The 25349-nt window shown below is 43.5% G+C and overlaps 2 protein-coding genes across 4 annotated transcripts in view; one reads left to right on the top strand and one right to left on the bottom strand.

Moving 5' to 3' along the window:
- Positions 1–15590, top strand: part of INSYN2B (inhibitory synaptic factor family member 2B) — a 117042-nt gene extending 101452 nt beyond the window's left edge. The window contains 1 exon segment of the mRNA NM_001193931.2: positions 14856–15590. Coding sequence (NP_001180860.2) covers positions 14856–15042 — 187 coding nt within the window. The 3' untranslated portion in view covers positions 15043–15590.
- DOCK2 (dedicator of cytokinesis 2) overlaps positions 1–25349 on the bottom strand; it is a 436838-nt gene that overhangs the window by 203823 nt on the left and 207666 nt on the right. The window lies entirely within an intron of this gene.

Here is a 25349-nt window from a genome sequence, read left to right as displayed (position 1 = left end):
GCAATCTCTCTCCCAGGTGATGGATGTGCTCAGTGCATGTCACTGTACATAAAGCAGATGGGCGCATGATGGATTGCTCACTGGATCTTCTTCTCTGGAGATGTTGCTGCTAAGTTAGCCATGCATATGGTTTCCTAAGTGGTATTTCCCAGAGGCTCCAGCAGCTGGAGGCTATGGCTATGCTGCTTGCTCTTATCAAGACATGTGGGGTCACCTGGTTCTATCAAATTCATTCTCTCTGCTCCCTGAGCCTCCTTGACTCTCCTCTTACCATTGAACACTTGGATACACCCTATCTCACCAAGAGCACAGTCCCAACACCAGTGCCTAGAGATTCTATCCATGGCTCTCAAGAGCTTGCAGGGAATTATGTACATCAAGGTGAATGGAACCTTTTGTTTTGACTACCATAGCCTCCACAGGAAGTGAGTGGCAATTGGCTCTAAACCACAAGCTGATTCCAGCCTGTTTTGGCCCCAAACACTTCCTTCACTCCTCCTTAGCATTAATCCTAGCACAAGTTACCCAAAGGGTTGAGTGAATGCCACCATAGTATCCAAGATTAAATAACATTAAATTACTTAGTACGAAAGTTGTTATCTTTTCAAATTTATTTCAATCCTTCCAATAACCCAGAGGGGAAAATCTGAGTTTGGTACTAGAACGTCTTTAAAACCTTCCTAATGCTGGCTTATCACATTTCTCTGCAAAGAAAGAGCAGGTCTCAGGTTCACAGCCCTGAGCAAGCAATAGTTATCTAGCTAGAATACAATCATTTTTACTTTTTCTATTGAAGGCTTTAACTTTTAAAACTAGCCTTTTTAAATATTTCTGTAATTGATGCAGGTCTGCATTTCCAAAAGTGATATTGCCTGTTTGATATAAAACATGTTTTTAAATTCAAAAAGTGGATGGATTTAGAGAAAAAAAAGTGAAGTGAATAATTGTGTAGATGGTATGGGGAATCTTGCAAAACCATGAAGGTGGAGAATGAGTGATGGAAGTTTGGGAAATGGTGCCCTAAAGAACTGGCTCCTTTTCACCTTCTCAAGGGCATGAGGTCTCTCTAAGTCGCTTGCTCCTCCTTCCCTCACCCCCTTCTCTACTTTTCCAGCCATATCTCCAGCATTCATCTTTACACTCATGCTAAAAATAGTCAGCAGTGCTTCTTTGGAGGTCTTTGACTACAGAGATCATGCATTTCTTTTCCAGACATAACTCCCAGGAAAAAACTGCTTGGTTTAAGTTGTAAAATGTCTCCAATATGTTTTAAAGGAAAATAATAAGAGGTCTTTCCCAGAAAACTTTTCATCTACCATCCAAGCATGCTGTTCTGGAATTGGAAAGACAGAGTTGCAAGATTACCATTTTCAGTGGGTGAAGAGACAGATTGGCCATGTAGGATTTAAAAGGTGCTAGAGAGGTGAGAGAAATAGAAGAGGTATTGTTCATCCAGGGTCCACCTGGACAGGCTGCTCCTCTTCTTATCCTTAGTCTCTTCCCACCACTTCTTCAACTGCACTCATGGACTTTATTTCTGTGGTACTACTTTCTGCTACCTTTTATCTGATATCTATATCAATCTATCTTTATATCTAAAATTTTCAACCAACTACCTACAGACATTTCCACTTCATATCCCAAGGCAACTCAAATTTGTCATATCCCCAAACACACCCATTTCACCACAAAATTAATTTTCTTCGCATATTTCTCATTTTGTTCAACACCATTGACCAAGAGGCAACTCCATAAAGATATCACAGTCCCCCTTGACTTTCTCTTCATACACCAAATAAGCTACTGATTCCAACTGCTCAATCCAACCCCTTCACTCCAATTCCTCTGCCACAGGTTCAAAAAAGGCTGCTGTCATTTGTCACTTAAATGCGAATTGACTTTTTTGACACAGGTCTCTCTTCCCTTATCTCAAGTAATCCTCCATGCAGATTGCTAACTTGCATCTGAAAAATAGAATCTGACCATGTCACTCCCCTGCTAAACAATCTTGTCCTGGTTCAGGTAGTCTGTGGCTCCTCTCCAGCCATGGGGAACTAGGTGCTCAGCTGGTGGTTCTGTCATTCCTCAGTGCCTTTGCATAAGTTCCTTTGCTTTCCTGGATGTCTTTTCTGCCCTGCTTCGTGTGGATATTTCTTAGTCTTGCAGCTTAAATGTCAGTTATATGGACAACCTCACAATCCAATCCTTCCCCAGAAGGACCCCCATGCCATGAGCCCTTGTCTGCTAGGTCACTGATCCTACTGCAGTGTAATAGAGTGTTTATAAGTTTCTTTCCTTCAGCAAATGGCTAGTCTCCGTCATGGATCATTGTTTCATACATACTTGGTGCTTAGTAGGTTCTTATTAAGGAAAGAAATGACTCTATTAACTAGGAGAGGAAGGAAAAGCAGTAGTGGACTTGAGACAGCTACTTAGATTGTCCAGAAGTAAAGTCATTGTTAATATTAGTGTACACCACCACCCTTGGGTGGGGAAATGAAGGATTAAACAAATATTCTCATTAGGAATGAGGGCTTCTATGTAGCTGGTTCTCAATGGATCTTTTTAAGCTGAATGTAAGCCCATGGGTTGCCAGTTTTAAAATAACTCGAATGCCACATACTTTCAACAAGAGAGACCCTTTCTCTGATGACTCAGAGAGCTTGCTGCACTTTCATAGAACATTGAAACCCTTGTTCTTCCAGGCCATATGACATTATTGCCCGGGACTTTTGTCCTGGCTGCGGTGGGAAAGCAAAGTTTGATTGTGGGGAACTACAAAACTCCAGGTGAAAATATCTCCTTTCTCTGGTGTCTGAACTGTCCCAGTGATCTCTTTGGCAGAAGGAGTCAGAACATCAGATCTTCAGGTTCTCTTGCTAAATATCTAACGCTAAATATCAAAACCCAGGTTTGCAGGCACAATAATGCCTAAGGTGTCTACATCCTAACTCACGGACCCTCTGCATGTGACCTTATTTGGCAAAAGGGACTTTGCAGATGAAATGACTTCAAAGGAGGAGAGCAGGGTGGGTTGTCTGGATGGGCCCAGTGTAATCACAAGGGCCGCAGAGAAAGAGGGAGGCCAGAGGATCAGAGTCAGAGAAGGAGATGTGATGCCAGAGGCAAAGGGCAGAGTGCTGTGGTCACAAGCCAAGAGGCATGGCAGCCCCTAAAAGTGGGAGAAAGCAAGGGATGTGTTCTCTCCTAGAGCCTCCAGAAGGAGCACAGCTCTGATTTACAGCTCTGGAGGACTTCTGCTCTCCAGAACTGTAAGAGTAAAATCTATGTTGTTTTAAGCCATTAAATTTGTAGTAATTTCAACAAAAGGAAATAAGTACACTCAGATACACTCAGATTAAATCCTCATAATTGGGGGCTAGTTTATTTGACTTTCATTGATGATTTTTACAATGATAACAGCTGACGAAAGAGATCTGTGGGGCTGAAACTTAAGGGAAAGAAAGAAGAGAGCTACCACTTACTGAGGATTCATCATTTACTGATCACTTGAAGTACCTTCTGTTTTCACACTTAATCCTCACGACGATGAGATTGATTGAAGTGCCCCCAAGTTACAGATGACGGAACTGATGCTCAGGAGGGGGTCAGGCACTTGCTCAACATTCAGATTAGGCAATTGAAGCTGAGAGAGGTGAGGCACTTGCACAATTATTCTGGAAATAGTCATTGCAACCGCCACAGCAGCACACAGTTCTGTCTTCCAGCAAGCCAGATTCCATAGCATGCTGCCTTCCAGATGCCAGACTCATCTGAAGGATATTAGGGCTCAGGGGAATGTTCGATCGTCACTGATTTCCACTCAGCCAAGGGCATCATGAGGGTTTGCATTGAAGATGCAGGCCCCAGACAGTGCTTCCAAAGTATGGTCATGGACCATCTGCATCAGAACCTCTGGGTGTCTGTGGAAACTGGTTGCTGGGTTTCAGCCCCAAAGCCACAGAATCAGAGAGTGTGGGGTGGAGGATGGGAAGCTGCAGTTGCAGCAAGCTCCCTGGGAAAGGCTGGTTCAAATAAAGCTTGAGGATCTTTTTAAGTAAAAAATCAGGGTCTTAAAAGAAGATAGCTGATTTACTAGAAAGTTTTGTGACAACCAGCCCATGGATAAAAAATACTTGCTTGTAAAATAGCCCAGAAAGTAGCTTTAGTTCTTCATACGTCTTTGGAAAGATGAATTACCTTTCTGCTTGGCTTTGATTTTAGGGTTAGATGATCATATATAGACCTAATTTTATATGTTGGGTACAGGTGAGAATGGAGGCAAGGGCGAGGAAAAGAAGAGAGAGGATTATTCATGGAGCGGGCTATCTTCTGATGCCTCCTGTTTCCAATGAGAAGAGAAAAGGAGTCCCTCTCAGGCCACTCTGGGGTCCAGGCTTGCATTATGCAATACTTAGGGGATTCAGCTGTAACCTTTCCTTTCTCCCACCTCTCAGTTCCTCAGGCCTCATCTGAGATCAGAAACTGATTGGCAATCCAGGCTGACATTTTTCCTCCAACAAAAGTTGAGAGTAATTAAAGCCTAATTCTGCTCTCTGGCCAAGAGACCAAATGCTAAGAACTACCCTCTGGTGAGTCCTAGAGGGTCAACAGCAGAACAGCAGACACACGTAAAAGGTGGGTTTCCAAGTGCTGACCATTACCACTACATCCCCACTTCAGGACAGGGGTATGGTCACCCCATGCTTGGGAACCAAGGACCATACATGAAGCTAAATGCCATGCAGAATCTGCCACCACCACCCTCTCATTTTCTCAAACTCCACAAACCACTGGTTTTTGTTTTGTTTTGTTTTTGAGACAGAGTCTCGCTGTTGCCTGGGCTGGAGTACAGTGGCACAATCTCGGCTCACTGCAATCTCTGCCTCCCAGGTTTACGTGATTTTTCTGCCTCAGCCTCCTGAGTAGCTGGGATTATAGGTGCCCGTCACCACACCCAGCTAATTTTTGTATTATTAGTAGAGACGGAGTTTCATCATGTTGGTCAGGCTGGTCTTGCACCCCTGACCCCAAGTGATCCACCCACCTTGGCTTCCCAAAGTCTTGGGATTACAGGCTTGAGCCACCACACCCGGCCACTTTTTTCTTTTAATCATTATTGATGCATCCACTCATAAATTCTTCTGGACCAAAGAGAGAACTTATGGATTTTGTAAAGGAGACTCTCTGCAAGAGCCTCCCTTTGTATCTAGCAACCAGCATTCTCGTTCCTAGCACGTCCCCTTCACAGTTTTCATATTCAGAGTATGACAAGGAGGCTCCCTGGAATGCAGGCCAAAGCCTCACAGCTGTGCACCCGGCAAGAGAAAAGCAAGGGCTCCACATCACTGAGGAGAGAGTGGCTCCACAGAGCTGAGTGAACCTCCTGAGGTCACGCGGTTGATGGTCTGAGAGTGCTTCCGGGAGTTTCCTTCTTGGTTAAGCTATTTGGCCACTGAGCTCTGGCCTTGCCTGCCACTTAAAGCTATTACCTAACCAGAGAAAAAGGCATTTCTCTAGAAATGCAATATGCACTCAGTCCTATGGGTTTAGCAGCCAACTTTTCACTTAAATTATTTAGTATTTTCTTTTTGTCTGCTTATGACTCTCTCCCAGCGTGGAGCCAGGTGAACTCTTGAGAGCCTTGTCTTCCAGCCACAGTCCTCCCTCTGGCCAGCAATGAAGTCCACAGTAAAAAATAATGATAAAGGCACACAGCAGAACTCTTCTTTCTAGTAATCACAGATGCATTTGCAGCTTTCATCAAATTGCAATATGGACTGAGTCACACTATTTCAAACGCTGGGCCATGGACATCATGGCAACACCCTCGAGCATCCCCAAAACAACCAATAGCAAACACAGCTTCAATTGTCTCTTTGGGAAACAGCCATGAAGTTTGGGGCACATGTAAAATGTAAAAGGTAAAATTTCTCTGAGTCCCAACAGGCTGATTCCCAAGACATTTGTCTCTATTCCCTGATTCTCTTGAATGGCATTATCCCTTTCTTTTTCTCCCTAGAGTGTAAAGGAAAAGAAGTAGGATTTACAGCATCAGCAATTTATCTGCAATAAAAAATGAAACCTATTTTAATGCATTAATAGCGAAAGAGGCTGATACATGCCATAAATATAAAATTACACAAGTTGAATATTTCAGAGGAATAACAAATGAGTGGCTGCTGGCACAGAGGCCACAGGTGACCACAGAGTGATCCGATCTTTATTTCTCCATCAAGTAAGTGTAATAATCATTACCATTTGTTAAGCCAGCCACTGCACTAGGCATTTTGCCCAAGACTATATGTCTATCGTTTCATTTCAGACTCCTAACAATCCTAAAATGTGGATAGGATTAACATTCCCATTTTACAGATGAGGAAACTGAGACTCAGAGAGGTTAAGTGATCTGTCCAAGATCCAAGGGAGCCAGGGCTCAAAACTAGGTCCTACTTTCAGGAGACTTTCCTGTCCCTTCCCCTCTTTCCTTGTGACCTTGCATCGTCAGTGAATAAGTGTGTTAACTTTCTCGGAGATGATCTACGCCTTCTGAGGGCTTCACAGGCAGATCTTCCTGGCACAGAGTCACAGAACCCAAAACACAGATTTCTTTCAGAGACAGCTATCAGCAGAGATTTCTGCAGCTTGATCCCATTTATATATGTGCCAAGAAGAGAACCTGTGATTTTCTGAAGACTCAAGAGCAGATAGATGCCCTAGGAGAAGGGGTAGACTTGCCAATTTGAAATAGCTGCAAGTTGTGAAGCTCAAAATTAAACCCTATAAAAAATGAGCAAACTGGTCATTAGGAGAAAGTTTCAGGAACAATGTCCCTTCCAGGCTGGGGCGAGAAAAACATACAAACTAAAGTTCCTGTGATCCGAGACTGTAATTCTTCCCCAGAGACGCCTTCCTAAGTGTCATGATTTATCCAAATGGACAAGAACCAAACTACCCTCACTGCATCCATTGATTCTTACAGCTAATTCTTTAAAAGAGAACGTTGCAGGAGGTCAGTAAATCAGTGGTGCACCTGTGTTCTGCAGAAACAGGGACCACAGAAATGCTCCAACAAGAGATGAAGAAGAGGTGGAGGGGAATTTGGAAGATGGTTTGTCTTCAGGGAGATGCCATGAATCATTCGCCTCTCGGCCAACTTGCTTAGAGTGTAGTTGAAGGCAGTGGCTTGTCGGCATGTCTCTTTATAAAAGAGCAGGACCCACTGCTGAGAAGGAGGTGCAAAACGGCTCACTGGAGATATCAGCAGCCTACACGAGACCCAAGATTGCTGACCCCAGATATTATCTTCAATACGCTGCCTCCTTAGAAGCTGAGCACCTTTTTTGGGTATGCAGCCTCCCTATCAAGGCTGCCCTGAAATTGAGAAAGAGTATTCCAAGGCGAACTGGTCAGCTGGTCCATAAAGAGTCCCCCATGCACCCCAGCCCCAGTTTGGGTCTGGTTCCACAGGGGACTATGAGGTCATCCAGGAGCACCAGGCCTTGGTCACCACCTCCACCCCCACCACCCTACACATTTTGCAATCAAGATTTCATACAGATACAGATTACTATGTTCTTTTGGTCCAGTACATCTTACTGTATAAGCTTTGGGGCTAGACTCTCAGGGTTCAGATTCTGACTCTGTCACATTTGCATGCCCTTGGCAGAATATTTAACCTCTCTTTGCCTCAGTTTTCTCATTTATAAAATGAAGGTAATATTATTTATCCCGGCCGGGTGCGGTGGCTCAAGCCTGTAATCCCAGCACTTTGGGAGGCCAAGACGGGTGGATCACGAGGGCAGGAGATTGAGACCATCCTGGCTAACACGGTGAAACCCCGTCTCTACTAAAAAATACAAAAAACTAGCCAGGTGAGTTGGCGGGCACCTGTAGTCCCAGCTACTCGGGAGGCTGAGGCAGGAGAATGGCATAAACCCGGGAGGCGGAGCTTTCAGTGAGCTGAGATCCGGCCACTGCACTCCAGCCTGGGCGACAGAGCGAGACTCTGTCTCAAAAAAAAAAAAAAAAAAAAATGTTATTTATCCCATGGGACTTGAGAATTCATGAGAGAAGAAATGTAAACTTGTAGCATAGTGTCTAGCACATAGATTTCATTCCATAAATGACCATCATTCTTTTTATCTCAGTTATTATTTTTTTCCATTTAAATTACCATGTGTCCTAATCGAATGTGGTCCAGGTACTCTCTTTTTGTTTCTTCTCCTTAGAATAAAATGCTGGAAAGAGTTAGGTCCATGGCTAAAACATTGGATCCTTCTTTAAACAGAAAAATCAAAGGACCAGGTGTGAGGAAACCAGGTGAATAGACTGAATGTTTGTGCACCCTGCAAATTCAAATTAATTGCTAATGCCCCATGTGATGATATTTGGAGGTAGAAGCTTTGGAAGGTGATGAGGTCATGAACTTAGAGTCCTCATGAATGGGATTAGTGCCCTTATAAAGAGAACTCAGAGAGGTCCCTCTCTCCTTTCTGCCACGTAAGGACACAGCGAGGGAATACAGCTGTCTATAGACCAGGAAGAGGGCCCTTACCAGATACCCAACTAACAGCACTTTGATCTTCAACTTACCAGCCTCCAGAACTGTGAGTAATAAAATGTATGTTATGTATGAGCCAGCCAGTCTGTAGTATTTTGTTATCGCAGCCCAAGCAGACTAAGACATCAAGTTTAGATTCTGCTTGTAACTTACAGTGTGACTTCCCTTTGCCAACTTGCTTGTCTGTTAAATGGGCAACAACCTTCCTATCTTCCTGGGCTATGATGAGGGTAAAATAAACACACAGATCTAAAATACTCTGCAAATTCAAAAGGTATATACAACTAAGAGGCTTCTGTTATTTGTTTGTTTCTACATCCATTTTTATCTCCTTTTGGTTCACCCAACTTCAGTTTACCCAGCCAAGATCTTGCATCCAGAACCTTGCTCTGTTGTTTGCTCATGTGCTTATCTAGTTTTTGCTATTTGTTACTCACTGTTTCTTCTTCCAGACAAGTCATGACTTGGGGCTCTTGCTGCTTCCAATTACCGAGAAAAACAGCTTTCTGCTTTTCAGCAAGCATGATGGCTGGAGCACTGATCTGTAAGCTAGATTAGTGAGGTGCCCTCAAGAGGGAAACCTGAAAGTTCTTACCATTCCTGATTTACACATAGCTCACTCTCTAAACGCAGTGTGGCTCCGTGTTCAGACATCTCCTTGGATGTGAAGGGCTCTAAGGTTCCTCAGGCAATTAACTGAGCATCCCTGAACCACAGGTCCTATGTCCCATGCCTCCTCAGGAGGACCAACTCACATACGTTGAATGCTCTGGACTATCTCAAGGGCTCGTGTCCAGAATCTTGCATTGTAACAATTTCTTAACTACTATTTACCCTCCACTGTAAGCCAGGGTTCTGCAAACTCAGCACTCTGCACCTGTCTTCCTTCTTATGATTCTGCATGGAATATAGAGCATATGTGAAATACGGATGGTGGAAGATAGTAAGGATGGGAGGGTACAGAGAGTAGGTGGAAGCAGTGAAAGGGAGGTGAGGTTAGAAAAGTTACTGGCGTGCTATTTGGGTCCTTGAGCTGAAACCCAAAGCAGAGAGTCTTCCAGTATCTGCAAACAACCCTCTGCTAAGAATTGACTTCAATTTTCACCAAGCTGGCAACTTATTCCTCTTTGCAAGGGGTTGCTGAGCACGGTGTAAGTAGCTAAGTAGGAAACAGAAACGCATCTTCTCTTTTCTACCCAGCCCCAAGACACAAAGCAGATGACAGGGCGCTGTCCCTCCCCATTTATAAGGTAGCTGCCACCAAAGCAAAATATACTCCCTCTCCTCCCTTCCAAATTCAACTGCAGTGTGTCAAACGGATGAATAAAAAGAAAAGTGGCAATTTTCCTTTATGTTAATAAATTGCTTTGGTCTAAAAAACATTAATAAATTTCCTTCCAAAGCACACACACTTCTCCATACTCTGCTATTTGCCTGGTCTTGAAAAGAAAGTTACTTTCGATCCCCTTTAAATTGTTCAAGACCAGTGGGGGCAGTCACAAGAGGGGAGTGGGGAGCTCCCTAAATCCCAGTGATTATAATGGAACCCTGCTGTGTTTCCATAGAAACACCAAGAGTGTATTCTTCCCTGAATGTAGATGGTGGGGAGGGGTGAGGAGTGATGCTGCTGGTAAGGTGTGCAGCTACTGAAGAGCTGAAGGCTGATGCAAGGAGCTGAGATGGGAAGGCAGAGGACCTAGTGAGGAAGAGTGGAACGGGCCGAGAAGGTGTTCTGTGTGCAGTGATTTCACCTGTTATTGCGTCCCATCTGCACAGCCAGCCAGCGAGGCAGCTAGTGTAACTCCCAAGTTCAACTGAGCCGTGTGCAGAGAAGAAACTTGCCCAGGGTCACCCAGCCAGGAAGTGCTTCAGCCTCCATTCAAACCCAAGAGTGTTCAATTCTGGGGCCCTCACTCCATCCTCTATATTGGGCTGGGCGTCAAGTTGTGACGGTGAGACAAAGTTTCCGTTCCATCTCCTGGTCTTTTCGACCCAGGCCTGCCAGTTCTATACACATTCTGGAATCATCCAGAGCATTAATATCATTTTCTTTTTGAGACGGGGACTCACTCTGTCACCCAGGCGGGAGTGCAGTGGTGCACTCATAGCTAATTGCAGCCACAATTTCCTGGGCTCAAGTGATCCTCTCACCTCAGCCTCCCAAGTAGCTGGGACCATAGCTGCACACCACCACACATGGCTAATTTTTTATTTTTTATAGAGATGGGGTCTTGCTATGTTGCCCAGGCTGGCCTCAAACTCCTGACCTCAAGCAATCCTCCCACCTGGGCCTTCCAAAGTGTTGGGATTACAGGCGTGAGCCACTGCGCCCAACTTATTTTTCTTAAACAGGTATTAGGACACTTGTAAATCTTGTCAAATTCAGCTGATTTGTTGTCATTGTTTGTTTGTTTGAATTACGAAGTCAGAGACACTTCACATATAAGGAGAGGAAGGCAGCTGGTGCATGTGTGTGTTCATATAATTTGGCAGAAGCATATGGATGAAGAACTGGAAAGTAGGAGTAGTTGAGAGAAATAAGAAGTATATTTTGAAAGCAATTGTTATTTAATCACCTATCTCAAACACACTGGGGACAGTATCCACATCTGTCTAACTTACTATTGTGTTCCTGGAACCTGGTACAGCGTCAGGCCCAGAGCAGGATGGACTGATGATGGATGGAATGTTTTGTACAAGAAAATCTTAGACTCCTAAAATCCTAGAGGGGGCACCCACTCTCTTTGGCCCCATCTGGTACTCTATGATGAAGATTGTTTTTCTGCCACAGTAGGGAGGGCAGGGCTATTTCAGGAGCTAGGAGCATTGTGAATATAGATGCTCCCTATCTGTGAACTATGTGCGTTCCTAGTGCTAGAGGGGTGAGAATCAGAGCTTGCAACTCACCATTTTAAAGTCCTTCCTTGCTGAAATGCAGGGGTTGCCTAGGCTCTCAATCCATCTCCTTCAGTTTCCACTAGGATGAATGAGGTTCAGGTGGTACAGACAGAAACCCACTCTACCCTACCCCAGACAAACAGGGGTGCAGTACCAGGTGATGCCTCCTGGAAATAGGAGACTGTGATGTTATGATTATATATGTGTGTATGGGTGTGATCTATCTGTGTGGGGGAATGAATAGATAGAGACAAATAGATGCCAGAGATAGATAGATAGATAGATAGATAGATAGATAGATAGATAGATAGACAGACAGACAGATAATGACAGATGATAGATGGATAATGATAGATGATAGATAATAGATAGATAATGATAGATACATAGATGATAGATGATAGATTAGATAGATGATAGATAGATAGATAGATAGATAGATAGATAGATAGACAGACAGACAGACAGACAGACAGATAGGTTTTCACCCATGGTTCCTGGCTTATAACTCCCATAGCCCTTGTTACAATCTTTTGTTATCATGTTGGGTGAGTTAGGCCTCAGGAAGCAGAGTCTCTCTCTGACCTTCTCCTGTCTTCCTGTCACCTGCCTAAGGCAGGACTCTAATCTGATTGTGGATCAAGAGACTGATTCCAGAGTGGGTTCTGCCCATACCCCGGAGGAAGGAGTGCTACACAGGGGGGCTGAAGCCCCCACACTTTGCCCCACGCATCCCTTCGTCTGTATCCTTTGCAATATCCTTTACGATACACCAGTAAACGTAAGCGAGTATTTCCCTGAGTTCTGTGAGCCACTCCAGCAAATTAATCAAACCCAAAGAAGGGGTTTTGGGAACCCCAACTTGAAGCTAGTTGGTCAGGAGTTCCAAGGGCCCGGACTTGTAAGTGGGGGGAACAAGGGGGAAGTCTTGTGGGAGTGAGCCCCCAGTCTGTGGAATCTGATGCTATCTCTGGGTAGATAGTGCTGCAACTGATTTGGAAGACACCAACTGGTGGCCACTGCTTGGTAGTGGGGAGAAACTCCCACGCCTTTGGTCATAGAAGGCTTCTTCTGTGTTGATGATTGTTGTGTGAGAGCAGAGGAAAAACATGGTTTGAGAGTTTTTCCTGAAATAGAGACTCCTGAAATAAAGAGTCAGTATGTGAGTCTGCAGATGCCTCTGCCCACTGGCCTGGCAAATTCTGGGTTTTGGCGAGAAGGTCTCTAACAGCTACTGATGCCAGCACTGAGGACACAGAGTCACTGGATTGGCAGTGCCAGGAGGCTAGGGAGATTGTCTGTCTACCATTCCTTCCTCAGGAGCCAGAACAGGGCCTGCCACAAAGAAGATGCTCAATAAATGTTTGTCGAGTGACTGGCTGAATACTTGGTGCCTACTCTGTGCTGCATGTTGTATATGCACATAGCATTTAAGCTTCACTGAGATCCTTTGCGTAGGCACTACTCATTTTGCAGATGAGGACCCAACAACCTGGAAGTGGGAAATGACTTCTCCAAGATCTCACAGTGAAACTGTAGAGCTTTGCTTTAAAAAACATAGCCTATGTTTCATCCATAATACATAATTCTAATTTAACATAATAACGGCCTATAGGTCATCCAGCCAGGATTATGTTCCCATAGAGAGGGCAAGCGAGAACAGAAAGAGAAGGGATGTAAGTGGAGGAGAAGAAAGTCTGGATGAAAAATACAGAAACAAAACAATCAGATACCCTTTCCTAGTGCTCCCTAAGAACCAATACCCCGTCAGTCTGGCTATAAAACGGGCCCCCTCACCCCTCTGACTCTTCAGCCCTGCCTCTTCCATCTCAGATTCCATCTCAGAATGCTCAGGGATAAGGCATCCTTTGGGGCTTCATCCGTCATGCATGGCAATGGCAACATGCGTTTGCAGCAGCACAAACTTGGGTTCCCGGCCCTGGGAGGTGACATGGGGATAGGTAACAAGGGCAGATGTCCCTTTAATGACAGCTGTTTTTCAGCCCTTTCTGGGTATAAAGTCATTGGCCAGTCATGCCACATCGTAAACCAACATGGGGTCTTTGGTCTACCAGATGCAACATTTCATTTTCCTCCTGGCTACACAAGGAGAATGCACTGTTTTCATAACCACGTTTCCTCCACTTTCCACACTCCCACACTGGCTCCTCATCCTTGGGCCTTCTGAGACCCCTGGTATGAAACCAGGTAACAAACACATCGAAAAGCTTAAGAGCTTTCTTATAAGCATCTTGGCACTGAAAATTCCTCTGTAAGTAAATCCTCCTCATGGAGGAAAGTGGACAATCAAGGACAGAGGGAACCGGTGCTCAGCCCACAGGGATGTCTAAGAGGATTTGTTTTTCCTGCCCCGGCTCTCTGGGTTCTGGGGAAGGTTAGCCAGAGTGAGGAAGCAGGCTCAGCCTCTGAGTCCTGCTGGCCTGACTCCCAGACATGCAGAGGTCACAGACAGCATCAGCACCCACTCCCCATAGGCCAGGCTTCTGCTCAACACCCATGTCCCCTGACCTCAAGGACCCCTGGTCTGCGACAAATTCATTTTCACCTCCTCGATGTTTGTGATAATCAGCACAGGACAATGGAGTCTGTATGTTAATGACACCAAAACACACAAGTAAAATAGCCAACAACAACAGCAACAATGAAAAAGAGCATGGGAACGTCCATCCATCAGTAGAGGAATATTTAAATACATCATATTGAGGAATACTACAAGGCAGTCTTACATGTAAAGCTCTCCAAGATACATCTTTAAGCTGAGATGCAATTCAAAGAGCAAGGCATAATCTATTGGTAGAAATTATGTTAATGATGACGATGACAGCGGTAACAGAAGCTAACACATATTGAGGACTTAGCGCACACCAGGCCTACTCTGAGCACTTCATTTATATGATCTCAGTTTACACACATTAATTCCAAAGAAAGCCTTTGAGATAGGTGCTCATATTACCTCCATTTTACAGACGATGAAACTGAGCAGTCAGTTTTCTTATCTGTTCCTCTGCATTATCTCAATTTTTTAATAATGGTTTTATTAAAGTTTTCATGCATAACACATGCAAAGAAAACCCATTAATGATTAAGAGAGAGACTGGAGCTAATATTTACAGAACACTTGCCATCAGGTCTCACTGACCCTCAATAACATCCCTGTGAGGAAGGCATTACAGGTGCCAATTCAATCAATAAAGAACTAGAGGTTCAGAGAGGTGGTATCACTTTCCCAAGGTCAAACAGCCAGTAGGTACCTAAGGATCTAGGATTTGATCCCAAAGCTCTTGTTCTTCCATGTTAGTTGGGGCTGAGTGATGCTAAATCAGTCTGTGCTGATTCGAATTGACTTTCCTTCCCTCCTCTCTGTGTTTTTCAGTGTAGAGTATGATTTTCGGCAGCAGGAAGGCAGGTTCCATGAAGTTTTGCAGAGTCTGGAGGAAGCAGAGCCAGTCGAGGAGGCATCGCCCCCACCAAAGTCCCCAGCAAAACCCCCAGCCCCGGAAAAGCAGGACTTAAGGCAGAAAACCAAGAAGGTGAAAAAGAAATGCTTCTGGTGGATCTGAGCTGGTTGGGACCATTCCCCAGCCTCCCATCTCCACGTACTTCCCTGAGATGGAAAATCCACTTCACTTAAGGTCTGCCCCACTTCTTTGCAAAGGTCCTGGGCTGTGAGCCCTTTGGTCTGTGAAACAGAAGAGCCTTGGAGCTGATGTAGCCGCTGCTGGACACCTGACCGCCATCCTTACCTGAGTGCGTGCCACTGCTTGCTGAGGGCTTCACGGACACTAGGGTGACCACTTGCCAAGTTCCCCGTCACATTCAGCCAGAACTCAAGCCGAGTTGCAAGTCCAGATTCCCACCACGAGCAAAACCCCACACTATACCTTCCAACACCTCCACGATGCTAAGCACTTCCTTTCCATCCTGGGTTCATCAACCCAAAAGAAAAAAATAGTGTTGTGCAGAGCCGGAAGATAGAGGGATGTTATAGGTTATACACAGGTACCATAGAAAAAAATGAGATAAACTGGCAGTTTTCTAAGATATCAGCATAATAAGCACAAGAGAAGTGGGCAGGGCATAAAATGCAGGTTCACCCTGGTATGTTGGGTTGTTTTCCTTTCTAATTGATCCCCTTGATCCCAAATTAAGGCTCTGTCATCTCATGGTGCATGCATCTTTCTGCCTGTGGCAGAGTCAGGCCACCCCAGGGTATAAACTTGTTGGTGTGTGTGCTGGACAATTGTAATTCAAAGAGGATTTCAGCAGTTGTAGCTGTTCCAGGGCCCACCCTAAACCATCATGCTTCTTCTCTGCCTGGGGCCTGAGACCACCTGGCAATTGGGTGGAGTCTGTTTTCGGTGTGAACTTTAAGATTCCATAGTTAACTTACCTGCAACATTTAAAATCATGAGATCCAGCAACCTGTCCATCAGTTACATCTTATGAGTAACATAGATATGGCTAAGATAAAACACAACACTGTTTCTCATCCCTTCATCCCAGAAACAGCCATGTAGATAGGTTCAAACATATATTAATCAACACAGACTCCCTTCCTGGTGACCAGGCAATGGTCACCTGATTAAAAAAGTAGCGGGACTGGGGATGAGGATATAGTTTTTTCTATTTTAGTTTTAAATACCTTTCTATCCCAAAGTCTGAGTTCTTCAAGGTTTGGCTCATTCTTTTGACAAGACCTGCATACATGTGGACCCAGTCAAGTTTGCATGGCTGAACAAACGACTAAAGTAATATAATTAAGTAATTGCTACATACTCTTGGGGATGAGGGGTAGGATGGAAAGGCTCAGATACCTTCTAGTTGAATTAAATTCTCCATCAGCATGTGGTTAGATTGACATTGCTAGAAAGGGATCCTGAAACTAAACATACATTAAACGAAGAAGGTATTTTGTAATCCCCTTGGCTGAAGATCCAGTGTCTAAACTAGAATCTTTGTAGAGCACAGCGTCCTGTGTGTTTGTGGGATGTACCTACCCCACTGTAAATGGAGCCTAATTGAGCAAACCACTCTGATGGTTTCACCTTCCCCTGTCATAGCAATGCAGTGCACAAAGCTATTTCAGTGAGAATGAAAGGGAAATTTGGCAAGGAATATCAGCTTGCACTATTTAAGTCTTGGAATGTCATTCAAGATGTTCTTGTTCTGTTTCTAGTGTAATGTTTAAGCCCACAGAATGAGACCGGAATATATAACGTCATGTTAGAATTAAGATAAATACACTTGTCATACTTAAGAAGCCACATTTCAGTAAGATATGCTACCACTATCTAAAAGCCACAGATTTTTTTTTTTTTTCCTGTATCCATACAATCGACTCTCAGTTGGCCCCAGCAATGGAAAAGAACAGAATAGAGGATAATCCAATACAGTGAAATCATTTGGGATCTCTTATGTAATTTTATCTTGTAGTAGAGCTTCCATCTTAATTTGCTTTGCTTACACTAATTTCATATGAATTTACATTCTCGGGCATCATGCTAGAATGTAAAAACCCCGTTCCTAGAATTAAGAGACCCAGACAACCAAGCAGTCTATCCCACTAGCCTTTGGCAAATGGCTTAAATTTCCAGGGCCTGTTTGTCCATTCTTGAATAGAGATAAGAACATATGCTTTCCTACTTTATAAACTCTTAGCACGCTCCGCATTACGTGAGCTGAGTGACTCAGAGCTGAGCTGGATTACTGGCCAAAGTTAGCCTGGCAAGATAAAGAGATGTTTGAGGTACCTCACACAAAATTAATAAGCTCATGCGGTCATAGATATGTTTCCAGTTGGGGCCCTCACATGAACCCTTAACGGAATTAAATAAAACTGGGACTAGAAAATGTTGACATTTTGTGCACTTCCCCAACAAACAACAACAACAAAAAAAAAAAAAAAAAAAAAGAGAGAGAGGAAATGTTGACATTTCTAGAAATACAGCCAAACAAGGCTATACTGATTCTACACTAAAGCACAACACCGCATTGCTTGGGCCACTGAGCTGGAACTGGGAAGGAGTTATCTTCTGAAAAATTGATACTTAAAATCATTATGAGGAAACAGGATTCCATAAACATTTTCCTGATGAACAAAAATGATCGTCTCTATGTTTAAAACACCATACACACATATACCAAAACTGCATACTCACTTGTTCATGTGAAAATCACTGCTTCTTTGTAAAATATTATGTAACATCTACCATGATATTCTACAGAAATGCTGTACTTGAGGTGATCTGGTTATCTGGAGAGGTATTAATTTAGCAAAAATTACTTTTATAAAATTGAAAGGAAAAAGACCAATACATCAACTTAAATTGCAGGAGTTTATGTAGCTGCTTTCTCTGTAGTTTAAAAAACAATGCATAAATGTGTACTCACTATCCTTGGAACTTAATACCAGCTCATCTATAGAGTACCTTCTTAAAGACGATGTACTGATGTAAGGTTTTGTAAATTTCTAAACTGTTTTAAATGGGATATTATCTTTTGCAATAAACTTACATATTTTTTCTAGGTTTTAAGACTCCATTACTAGCTTGGGTTGATTTCGGTTACAAAATGTATGCTTAAGAAGCACACCTCAGTGGTCCTAAGGGCAAGTATGGCTTTTGTTATAATTGCTTCTATATATTTCTAAGGGAAATAAATAAAGAGCAGATTCAGAACTTAGTGTCATGATGATCACATGAAGCCCCGTGTGTCCTGTGAGCGAGGGAGGCAGCATGAATCAATGGAGAGCTGCTCCCAGCCTCATTCCCAGGGATGCACATGCATGACTTGTATCATTATGCTCAGACACCTGAACTCTATTCAGTACTTTTCTTTAATTATTTCCCCTTTAATTTTTTTCCTTAAAAGTCAAATTTGTATCACCAATGTGAAGAAGAACAATATCATGTTCCAAAAATAGAAGATGAAATAAAAATATATCTTATTAAATTCTTGCTAAACCCTGTTGCTGTCGCGGCTGCTAAGCCTGAGACCAGCTCTCTGTTAAGAGGGGATATTAGCAAATATTCAACACATACTAAAGCCGCATTCACACCAAGCCCATTTTCTACTTGACTAATTAGGATGTTTGAGAGAACTGAAAAGAAAAAACTTTCCTCTCATGTGATTCAGTATTCTTTTTCCTGCCTTCTCCACGAACCATTTAAAACCAGCTTGGGTTTACACCTGGAGAGTAAGTCTCCCATTCTGGGAAACCCCAATTTAGAGAAACAATAACAAACACAAACCCCGGACATAGAATCAGAAATCTCGGGTTTGACAGTGTTGTGCTACCTTCTTTTTGCTGCATAACCTTGAGCAAGTTACTTAGCCTCTGTGAGCCTCTGATTCCTCTGATATACCCCCTGCCTCCCAAGAGTGCCTTGACAATGAACTCAGTGACAGCCAAGAGCACAATGTAGGGTACACATCGGGCCAGGCCCTCAATAAATGCATATTCAGTCATTTGTGGATTGAAGTCAATTGGGAGAGAGAAAGGAAAGTAACTCCGTGAAGCTGCAGTGGTTTTCAGAAACAGGTTTTTCTCGGGGCAAGGGAAGAACACTTCCTGTGGGTGCGATGGCTCACACCTGTAACACCAACGCTTTGGGAAGCCAAGGTGGGAGGACTGCCGATGGCTCACACCTGTAACACCAGCACTTTGGGAAGCCAAGGTGGGAGGACTGCCGATGGCTCACACCTGTAACACCAGCACTTTGGGAAGCCAAGGTGGGAGGACTGCCGATGGCTCACACCTGTAACACCAACACTTTGGGAAGCCAAGGTGGGAGGACTGCTTGAGCTCAGGAGTTTGAGACCAACCTGGGCAACGTAGTGAGACCCCATCTCTAAAGCAATTAAAAAATTAGCCAAGGGTAGTGGCTTGCCCCTCTGGTCCCCATCACTCAGGAGGCTGAGGCAGGAGGATAGCTAAACCAAGACGGGGAGGCCTGGAGTGAGCTGTGATCATGCCACTGCACTCCAACCTAGGTGACAGAGCAAGAGTCTGTCTCAAAAAAAAAAGAAGGATCCACCAGAAACCATGACAATGAATGTTAAGTAATGTTAAGTAATAAAGTCGTCCATGATTCAAAAGAGCATATGGGCACATAAAATACGGCAAAGCACTCTGGGAATGAAAGATTCTTGTTGTGTGGAATCAAATATCCTAGAGGTGAAAGAGACTTTAAGAGCCATGTCCCTTCCATTTTAAGCATGAGTCAATTAAGGAAGGCTAAATGATTTGACCAAGGGCTTATAGCAATCCTGTGGGGAAGTAGGTGTTGGGAGCAATGTGGTTGGTGGGTGGAATGTGTGAGGGGCCGGGGCCATTCCAGGAAGCATGAGGCTAGACTTGAAACCCGTTCTTACCTTCATTAGCTGAGCTGAATCCTCAATATAACCTTCACTTGAAAAGGCTCTCATTTTAAGCTGCTCAAGGCAACTTGCTGTATGCTAAAAATGTATTTCTTTTTATAAATGCCAAGAAACAAAGATGTTTTATGATCACTACGCCCATCAAGCATTGCTTGCAAGAAAAAGTGCGGGGGACAAATCCCAATCCAACACTGTCGGCATTCGGCGCAAACCACATTTGACTGCTTTAATGAACATAATCCCATTTTTTAGTACCTTCACCTCAACTTCCTCCCCATCTTCTTTTCACCAATTTACAGCCTAAATTTCTATGGACCATATTATACCACCCCTACTCCTGAGGTTTTGCAAATGTCTAATTTCTCTCTGCCTCCTACAGAACTCTCAGCCCATAAAGAGCAGGGATGCATCCGTTGGCAACACAGAGTTTGGTCCTCTCATTGCCAAACTAAGCCAAGTTCTCAGGTCGGCGTGCCTCTTCACTGTGGGCATCCTGTTCTAAACCCACTTCATTTCTCAACTGGCCTCTGCAGGAACCTCCCCAATAGGTCTCCCCACATGCAATATCTTCCCTTACACTTATTTTTTTTTTTTAATATATATTTGAAACAAGGTCTCACTCTGTCACCCAGACTGAAGTGCAGCGGCACTATCCTAGCTCACTGCAGCCTCAGACTCCCAGGCTCAAGCAATCCTTTTACCTCAGCCTCCCCAGTAACTGGGATTACAGGTGCTTACCACCACAACCCCCTTATGTTTTTAAAAAACAATTATTTTCTGTAAAGACTGAGTCTTGCTATGTTGTCCAAGCTGGTCTCAAACTCCTGGCTCAAGTAATCCTCCTGCCTCAACCTCCCAAAGTGCTGGGATTACAGGTACATGATACCACTCCCGGCCCCTCTCTCACTTCTCAAATATCTTCTCCACATAGCAGCCAAGGCGATCATTGCAAAATTTGGATGGCAATAACGTTACACTCTGACTTAGTGTTCAGTGGCTTCCCGATATACTTAGGAAGTAAGACCAGGTCTGCTGCTGTGGTCCGAAGCCCTGCACATCCTGCCCTGCTTCTCCTGTACGCTCCCACCACAGGCCCTTCTGGTGTTTGTCCTCCAGTCTCAGCCAGCCTTCTTGGCTTTCTTGGACCCACCATGCCTTCAGTCCCTAAAGGCTCCCATTGCTCCTGCTTGCAATACTCCCCACCTACACCACCCTCCCTGCCCAGCCTGCAGCTCTGTTGGAGTTTCCCAGGTCATGCCTCCCATGACTACTACCAACTCAGCCCAGACCATGCCAAATACCCCTCTTAGACATATGCTGGCACAAGGGACCTTACCATTGAAGTCCTTGGCACAGTTGTCCTTGTACATATATCTGTGTCATTCTTTGATCAAGGTATCTATCTAGACTGTAGTCTCCCTAAGGAAAGAATCTTGCTTATTCTTGCTTGCCTTTGTATCTCCATCATGTACCATAATGGGGTTTAAATACCTGTTGCAGAAATAAATTAATGAGTACACTGGATTCAGTGGGGAGACACTAAAAATTAATCCCCAGTTTATCCCTGGTCCTTCAGTCCTCGTATTAGGATGGTACCATAGTGGGTACAGTCCCGAATGATATATGGTATAAATCTATACATATCTGCATTCAAGTTATTTCATAGTATACTCCCAAAATGATTGATGGATTATTTAATTCCTAGAATTAAATGACCTATTATTGTGGTTTTGGCTTATGTATGTGTGTGTTTTTTTTTTTTTTTTTTTTAGTTTTGTTCTCAGATCAAATAACCAGTCTTCCCCAAAGAGAAACTTAAGTCCCTGAGGAATAGAAACAGCAATTTTTCCACCTTCTCACCATCATGCCCTAGTCTCAGATCTTTACAGAAATTAGGATCTGCCACTGGTAATGTGCCCAAGGCTTCTAACTCTCCTGAGGTCTACACGGCATTCAGGACCCAGGAATAAAAAGACACTAATGTTTGCTCCCAGTACCCTTCCTCCTGCCAAGATCTTTGTCCTGAATATTGATGGTCCAGTTTAACATTGTTTCAGAATAAATTGTCATCATAATTAAATCCCAATGCATTCTGCACATTTTACCTAGATACTGCTTTACCATATCAGAGAGTAAATGACTTTTGAAATTAAAGCAGATTGTTAACTATTTTCCCTGTAATGTTTCTATTAAAATGCCAGAATTTATTACATGTGACCTAGTCCATTCCAGAGAAAATGCAATTTAAAAGAGACAAGGCCTAACTAAAGGAACATTTTGGGCAAAGCATTTTGCCTTGGCTCAAAGCAGAACTAAAGTGAAAAGGCAGGAAAATCACAACAAAGGATGATTTGCTTGGAAGCAAATAAGAGTTTTATTATCATAAATGGCTTTCACAAATTCTTAGAATCCGTAATATCCTATATTAGATTTTACTCAAATGAAACCTGTATGTTTGCTCCTGACAAGAACCTTTATTTCTTAAATCATAAGTTAAACATGGTGACCTCTACTCGGCGCTTCATCTTGGTTTCCCAGGTAGCAGACACGGTGCTATGATACCCTGGTTATGCTGACAGAAAAGCCTTCTTGCTCATGAACCAAGGGCTGAGTCATGTTAATTGCTGAACTTGAGAGTGATTCACAGTTTTTCCACTAAGCACACCAAGCCCGATGAAATTCATTTCCACAAACAGAAATCACAGATGGGTGATGGAGGTGATGAGAAGTTACTTGCTGGTGTCAGTGTCTTTGGTGTGCTTTTTTGTTTTAAAATAAAAAACCATATACCTTCGGTAGTTGAGAGTCAGGGATCAAAGGGAACAAAATCAAAACAATACAAAACATCAGCACTCATCAACTCAGGCTGCTGACCTGGAGTGCGTTTCAAGGATTGAAACTCTACCTCATCTCCACTAATATGTACCCCTTGGCTCCAAAAATCTCAGATGAACCTCAGTCTGTAATCGCTTTTTTCAGTAAACAGTCATCAAGCCCCTTATCTCTGCCAGGCAAGGTGCCAAGGATACTGAGCGGAAAATGCAGTGCAGACACCAGCCTAGTACCAAAGAGCTCAAGGGCTGGTGGGCAGCTTCTGACAATAAGCAGGTGTCCTTTTCTGATTCACCCCACCTGGATGTCACATTGTCTCCTTTTGAACCCATCCAAATGCTGTTCTTGTATTCTGATATGGTTAGGCTTTGTGTCCCCACCCAAACCTCATCTTGAGTTGTAATTCCCCAGATTTTGACGGAGAGACCTGGTGATAGGTGATTGGATCATGGGGCCAGTTTCCCCCAGGCTGTTCTCGTGATAGCGAGAGAGATCTCATGAGATCTGATGGTTTTATAAGGGGCTCTTCCCCCTTCGCTCCTCACTGCTGTCTCTCTCCTGCTGCCATGTGAAGAAGGTCCTTGCTTTTCCTTCGCCTTCTGCCATGATTGTAAGTTTCCTGAGGCCTCCCTCCAGTCACATGGAACTATGAGTAAATTAAACCTCTTTTCTTTATAAATTGCCCAGTCTTGGGTATGTCTTTATAGCAGTGTGAAAACAAACCAATACGTATTCTCTTGTGGCTCTTTCTCATTATCTTCCCCTTTTCCCACTATATGTTAAACTCCCTGAGAGTAGGAGCAGCTTTCCTCATCTTGTAATGTCCAAATCCAGGAAGTGTCGTTTAGTTTAATTGAAAGACTTCACGATCGGGATCCCTTGTCTCTTCCACGTAGACCCCTGCACTGTTCTTCAACATCTATGTTCTCTTACCATTTTCTACCCCCTTACAGCTGCCTGGGGCCTCTCTCTAAGACACACATCTAGCAATGTCATTCCCTGGTTTTTATATCTCTAGTTGCATCCCACTACCATCCTAGAGCATCAAAATTCCTTCCCCTACAAATAAGTCTCCTTATAATCTAACGCCAACCTAGTGCTTATAGCCTAACTTCCTACTGGTCTACTTCCCCCAACCCCATCTCCTTGCCACTTTCCAAAAAGTAAGAAGCTGTTACATATCAGTGACTTTGCAAATGTTGTTTTCCCTACAAGGGACACCATTCCATTACCTATCTACCACAGAAAATAGTTTTAATTTAGAGGAAAGAAAAGGAGATTAGCATTATTACTACTGATAGTCATAATAAAAAGCTTTAGTTTCTTGAATTTACAATGAGCTATTACTAAAGGCTTTGCCTGCATTATCTCATTTATTCTTCAAAAAACTTACCACAAGGTAGTTTATGATTACCCCCATTTTCCCGAAGAATAAATGGAGGCTTAGGGGGAGATAAGTAATCTGTCAGAGTACACAGGTAGGAGGTGGTGAAGGCTGGAGTTCTCTGAGGGTCTGCCAAGCTTGGGAGCCTGGGCTCTTAACTCCGATGCCAGACAGCAAGTTGCAATTTAAATGTCACCTCCTCTCTGTAACTTTTTCTGATCATCCCCCGTTGCTGCCATGGAATTAGTCACTGCATCCTCCAAGTACCCAGAGCATGTTGTGCAGGCTGCCACTTTTCATGTTATATTGACATTTCTTTTGTCAATCTCTCATGCTCATCTCCACCAGAAAGAAAATTCCTGGGGGGACACAATTGTCATTTCCATCTCTGGGACTCTCCAAGGGCTTCTCGAATTGCCTGAGATGCTCTAAATGTTTTGTATATGTTTGTTGAATGAATTGGGAGAATATATGACAATGGAGACATTTCAAGGAAAAGCAGTCCAGGGGAAGAGAGACAGACCAGGACAGGCTGGGGGTCCTGACTTCTCCCCTTGACTTTCTGCATAATTTTGAACAATATCTTCACTTCCACACACCACCTCTATCTTTAAAATGAAACCCTGTGCCTCTCTGTCTTTACAGACTCTTCAGAAGAAAAGTGAAATTATATATATGAAAATGTTACAGGGCTGGGTGTGGTGAATCCCAGAACTTGGGAGGCTGACGCAGGCAGATTACTTGAGATCAGGAGTTCAAGACCAGCCTGGCCAACATGGTGAAACCCTGTCTCTACTAAAATACAAAAATTAGTAGGGTGTGGTGGTGGGCACCTGTAATCCCACTTACTAGGGAAGATGAGGCATGAGGATCCCTTGAACCTGGGAGGCGGAGGTTACAGTGAACTGAGATCATGCCACTGCACTCCAGCCTGGGCAACACAGTGAGACTCTGTTTCAAAAAAAAAGTTTCAGTAAGTTTGACTGTCTCATTAATTCCTATTTTTAAAGAAATAGTGTTAAAGTTATTTTTCCTGATTATAAAAGGAAAGTGAAATGATTTTTTTAAAAGTAAAACTCCAGAAATGTGCAAGTCATGTGTCCTTTAAGCAGAAGATACTAACATAATGTGAGCCTTAGAACATGTAAGCTCTGAGAGATCAAGGCCCTCTGGTGAGGGGCCATATTTCTTTCCTCTCCTTGAACTTCAGTTTCCTTGATGACTTTATTGTTATTACTGTTGTTGTCAATGTTGTCATTGCTGCTACTTCAT

This window comes from Macaca mulatta, chromosome 6 (assembly GCF_049350105.2).
Source record: "Macaca mulatta isolate MMU2019108-1 chromosome 6, T2T-MMU8v2.0, whole genome shotgun sequence".
NCBI lineage: Eukaryota > Metazoa > Chordata > Mammalia > Primates > Cercopithecidae > Macaca > Macaca mulatta.
Note: the sequence above shows the minus strand (reverse complement) of the source record. Positions and strands in the feature narration are given on the sequence as shown.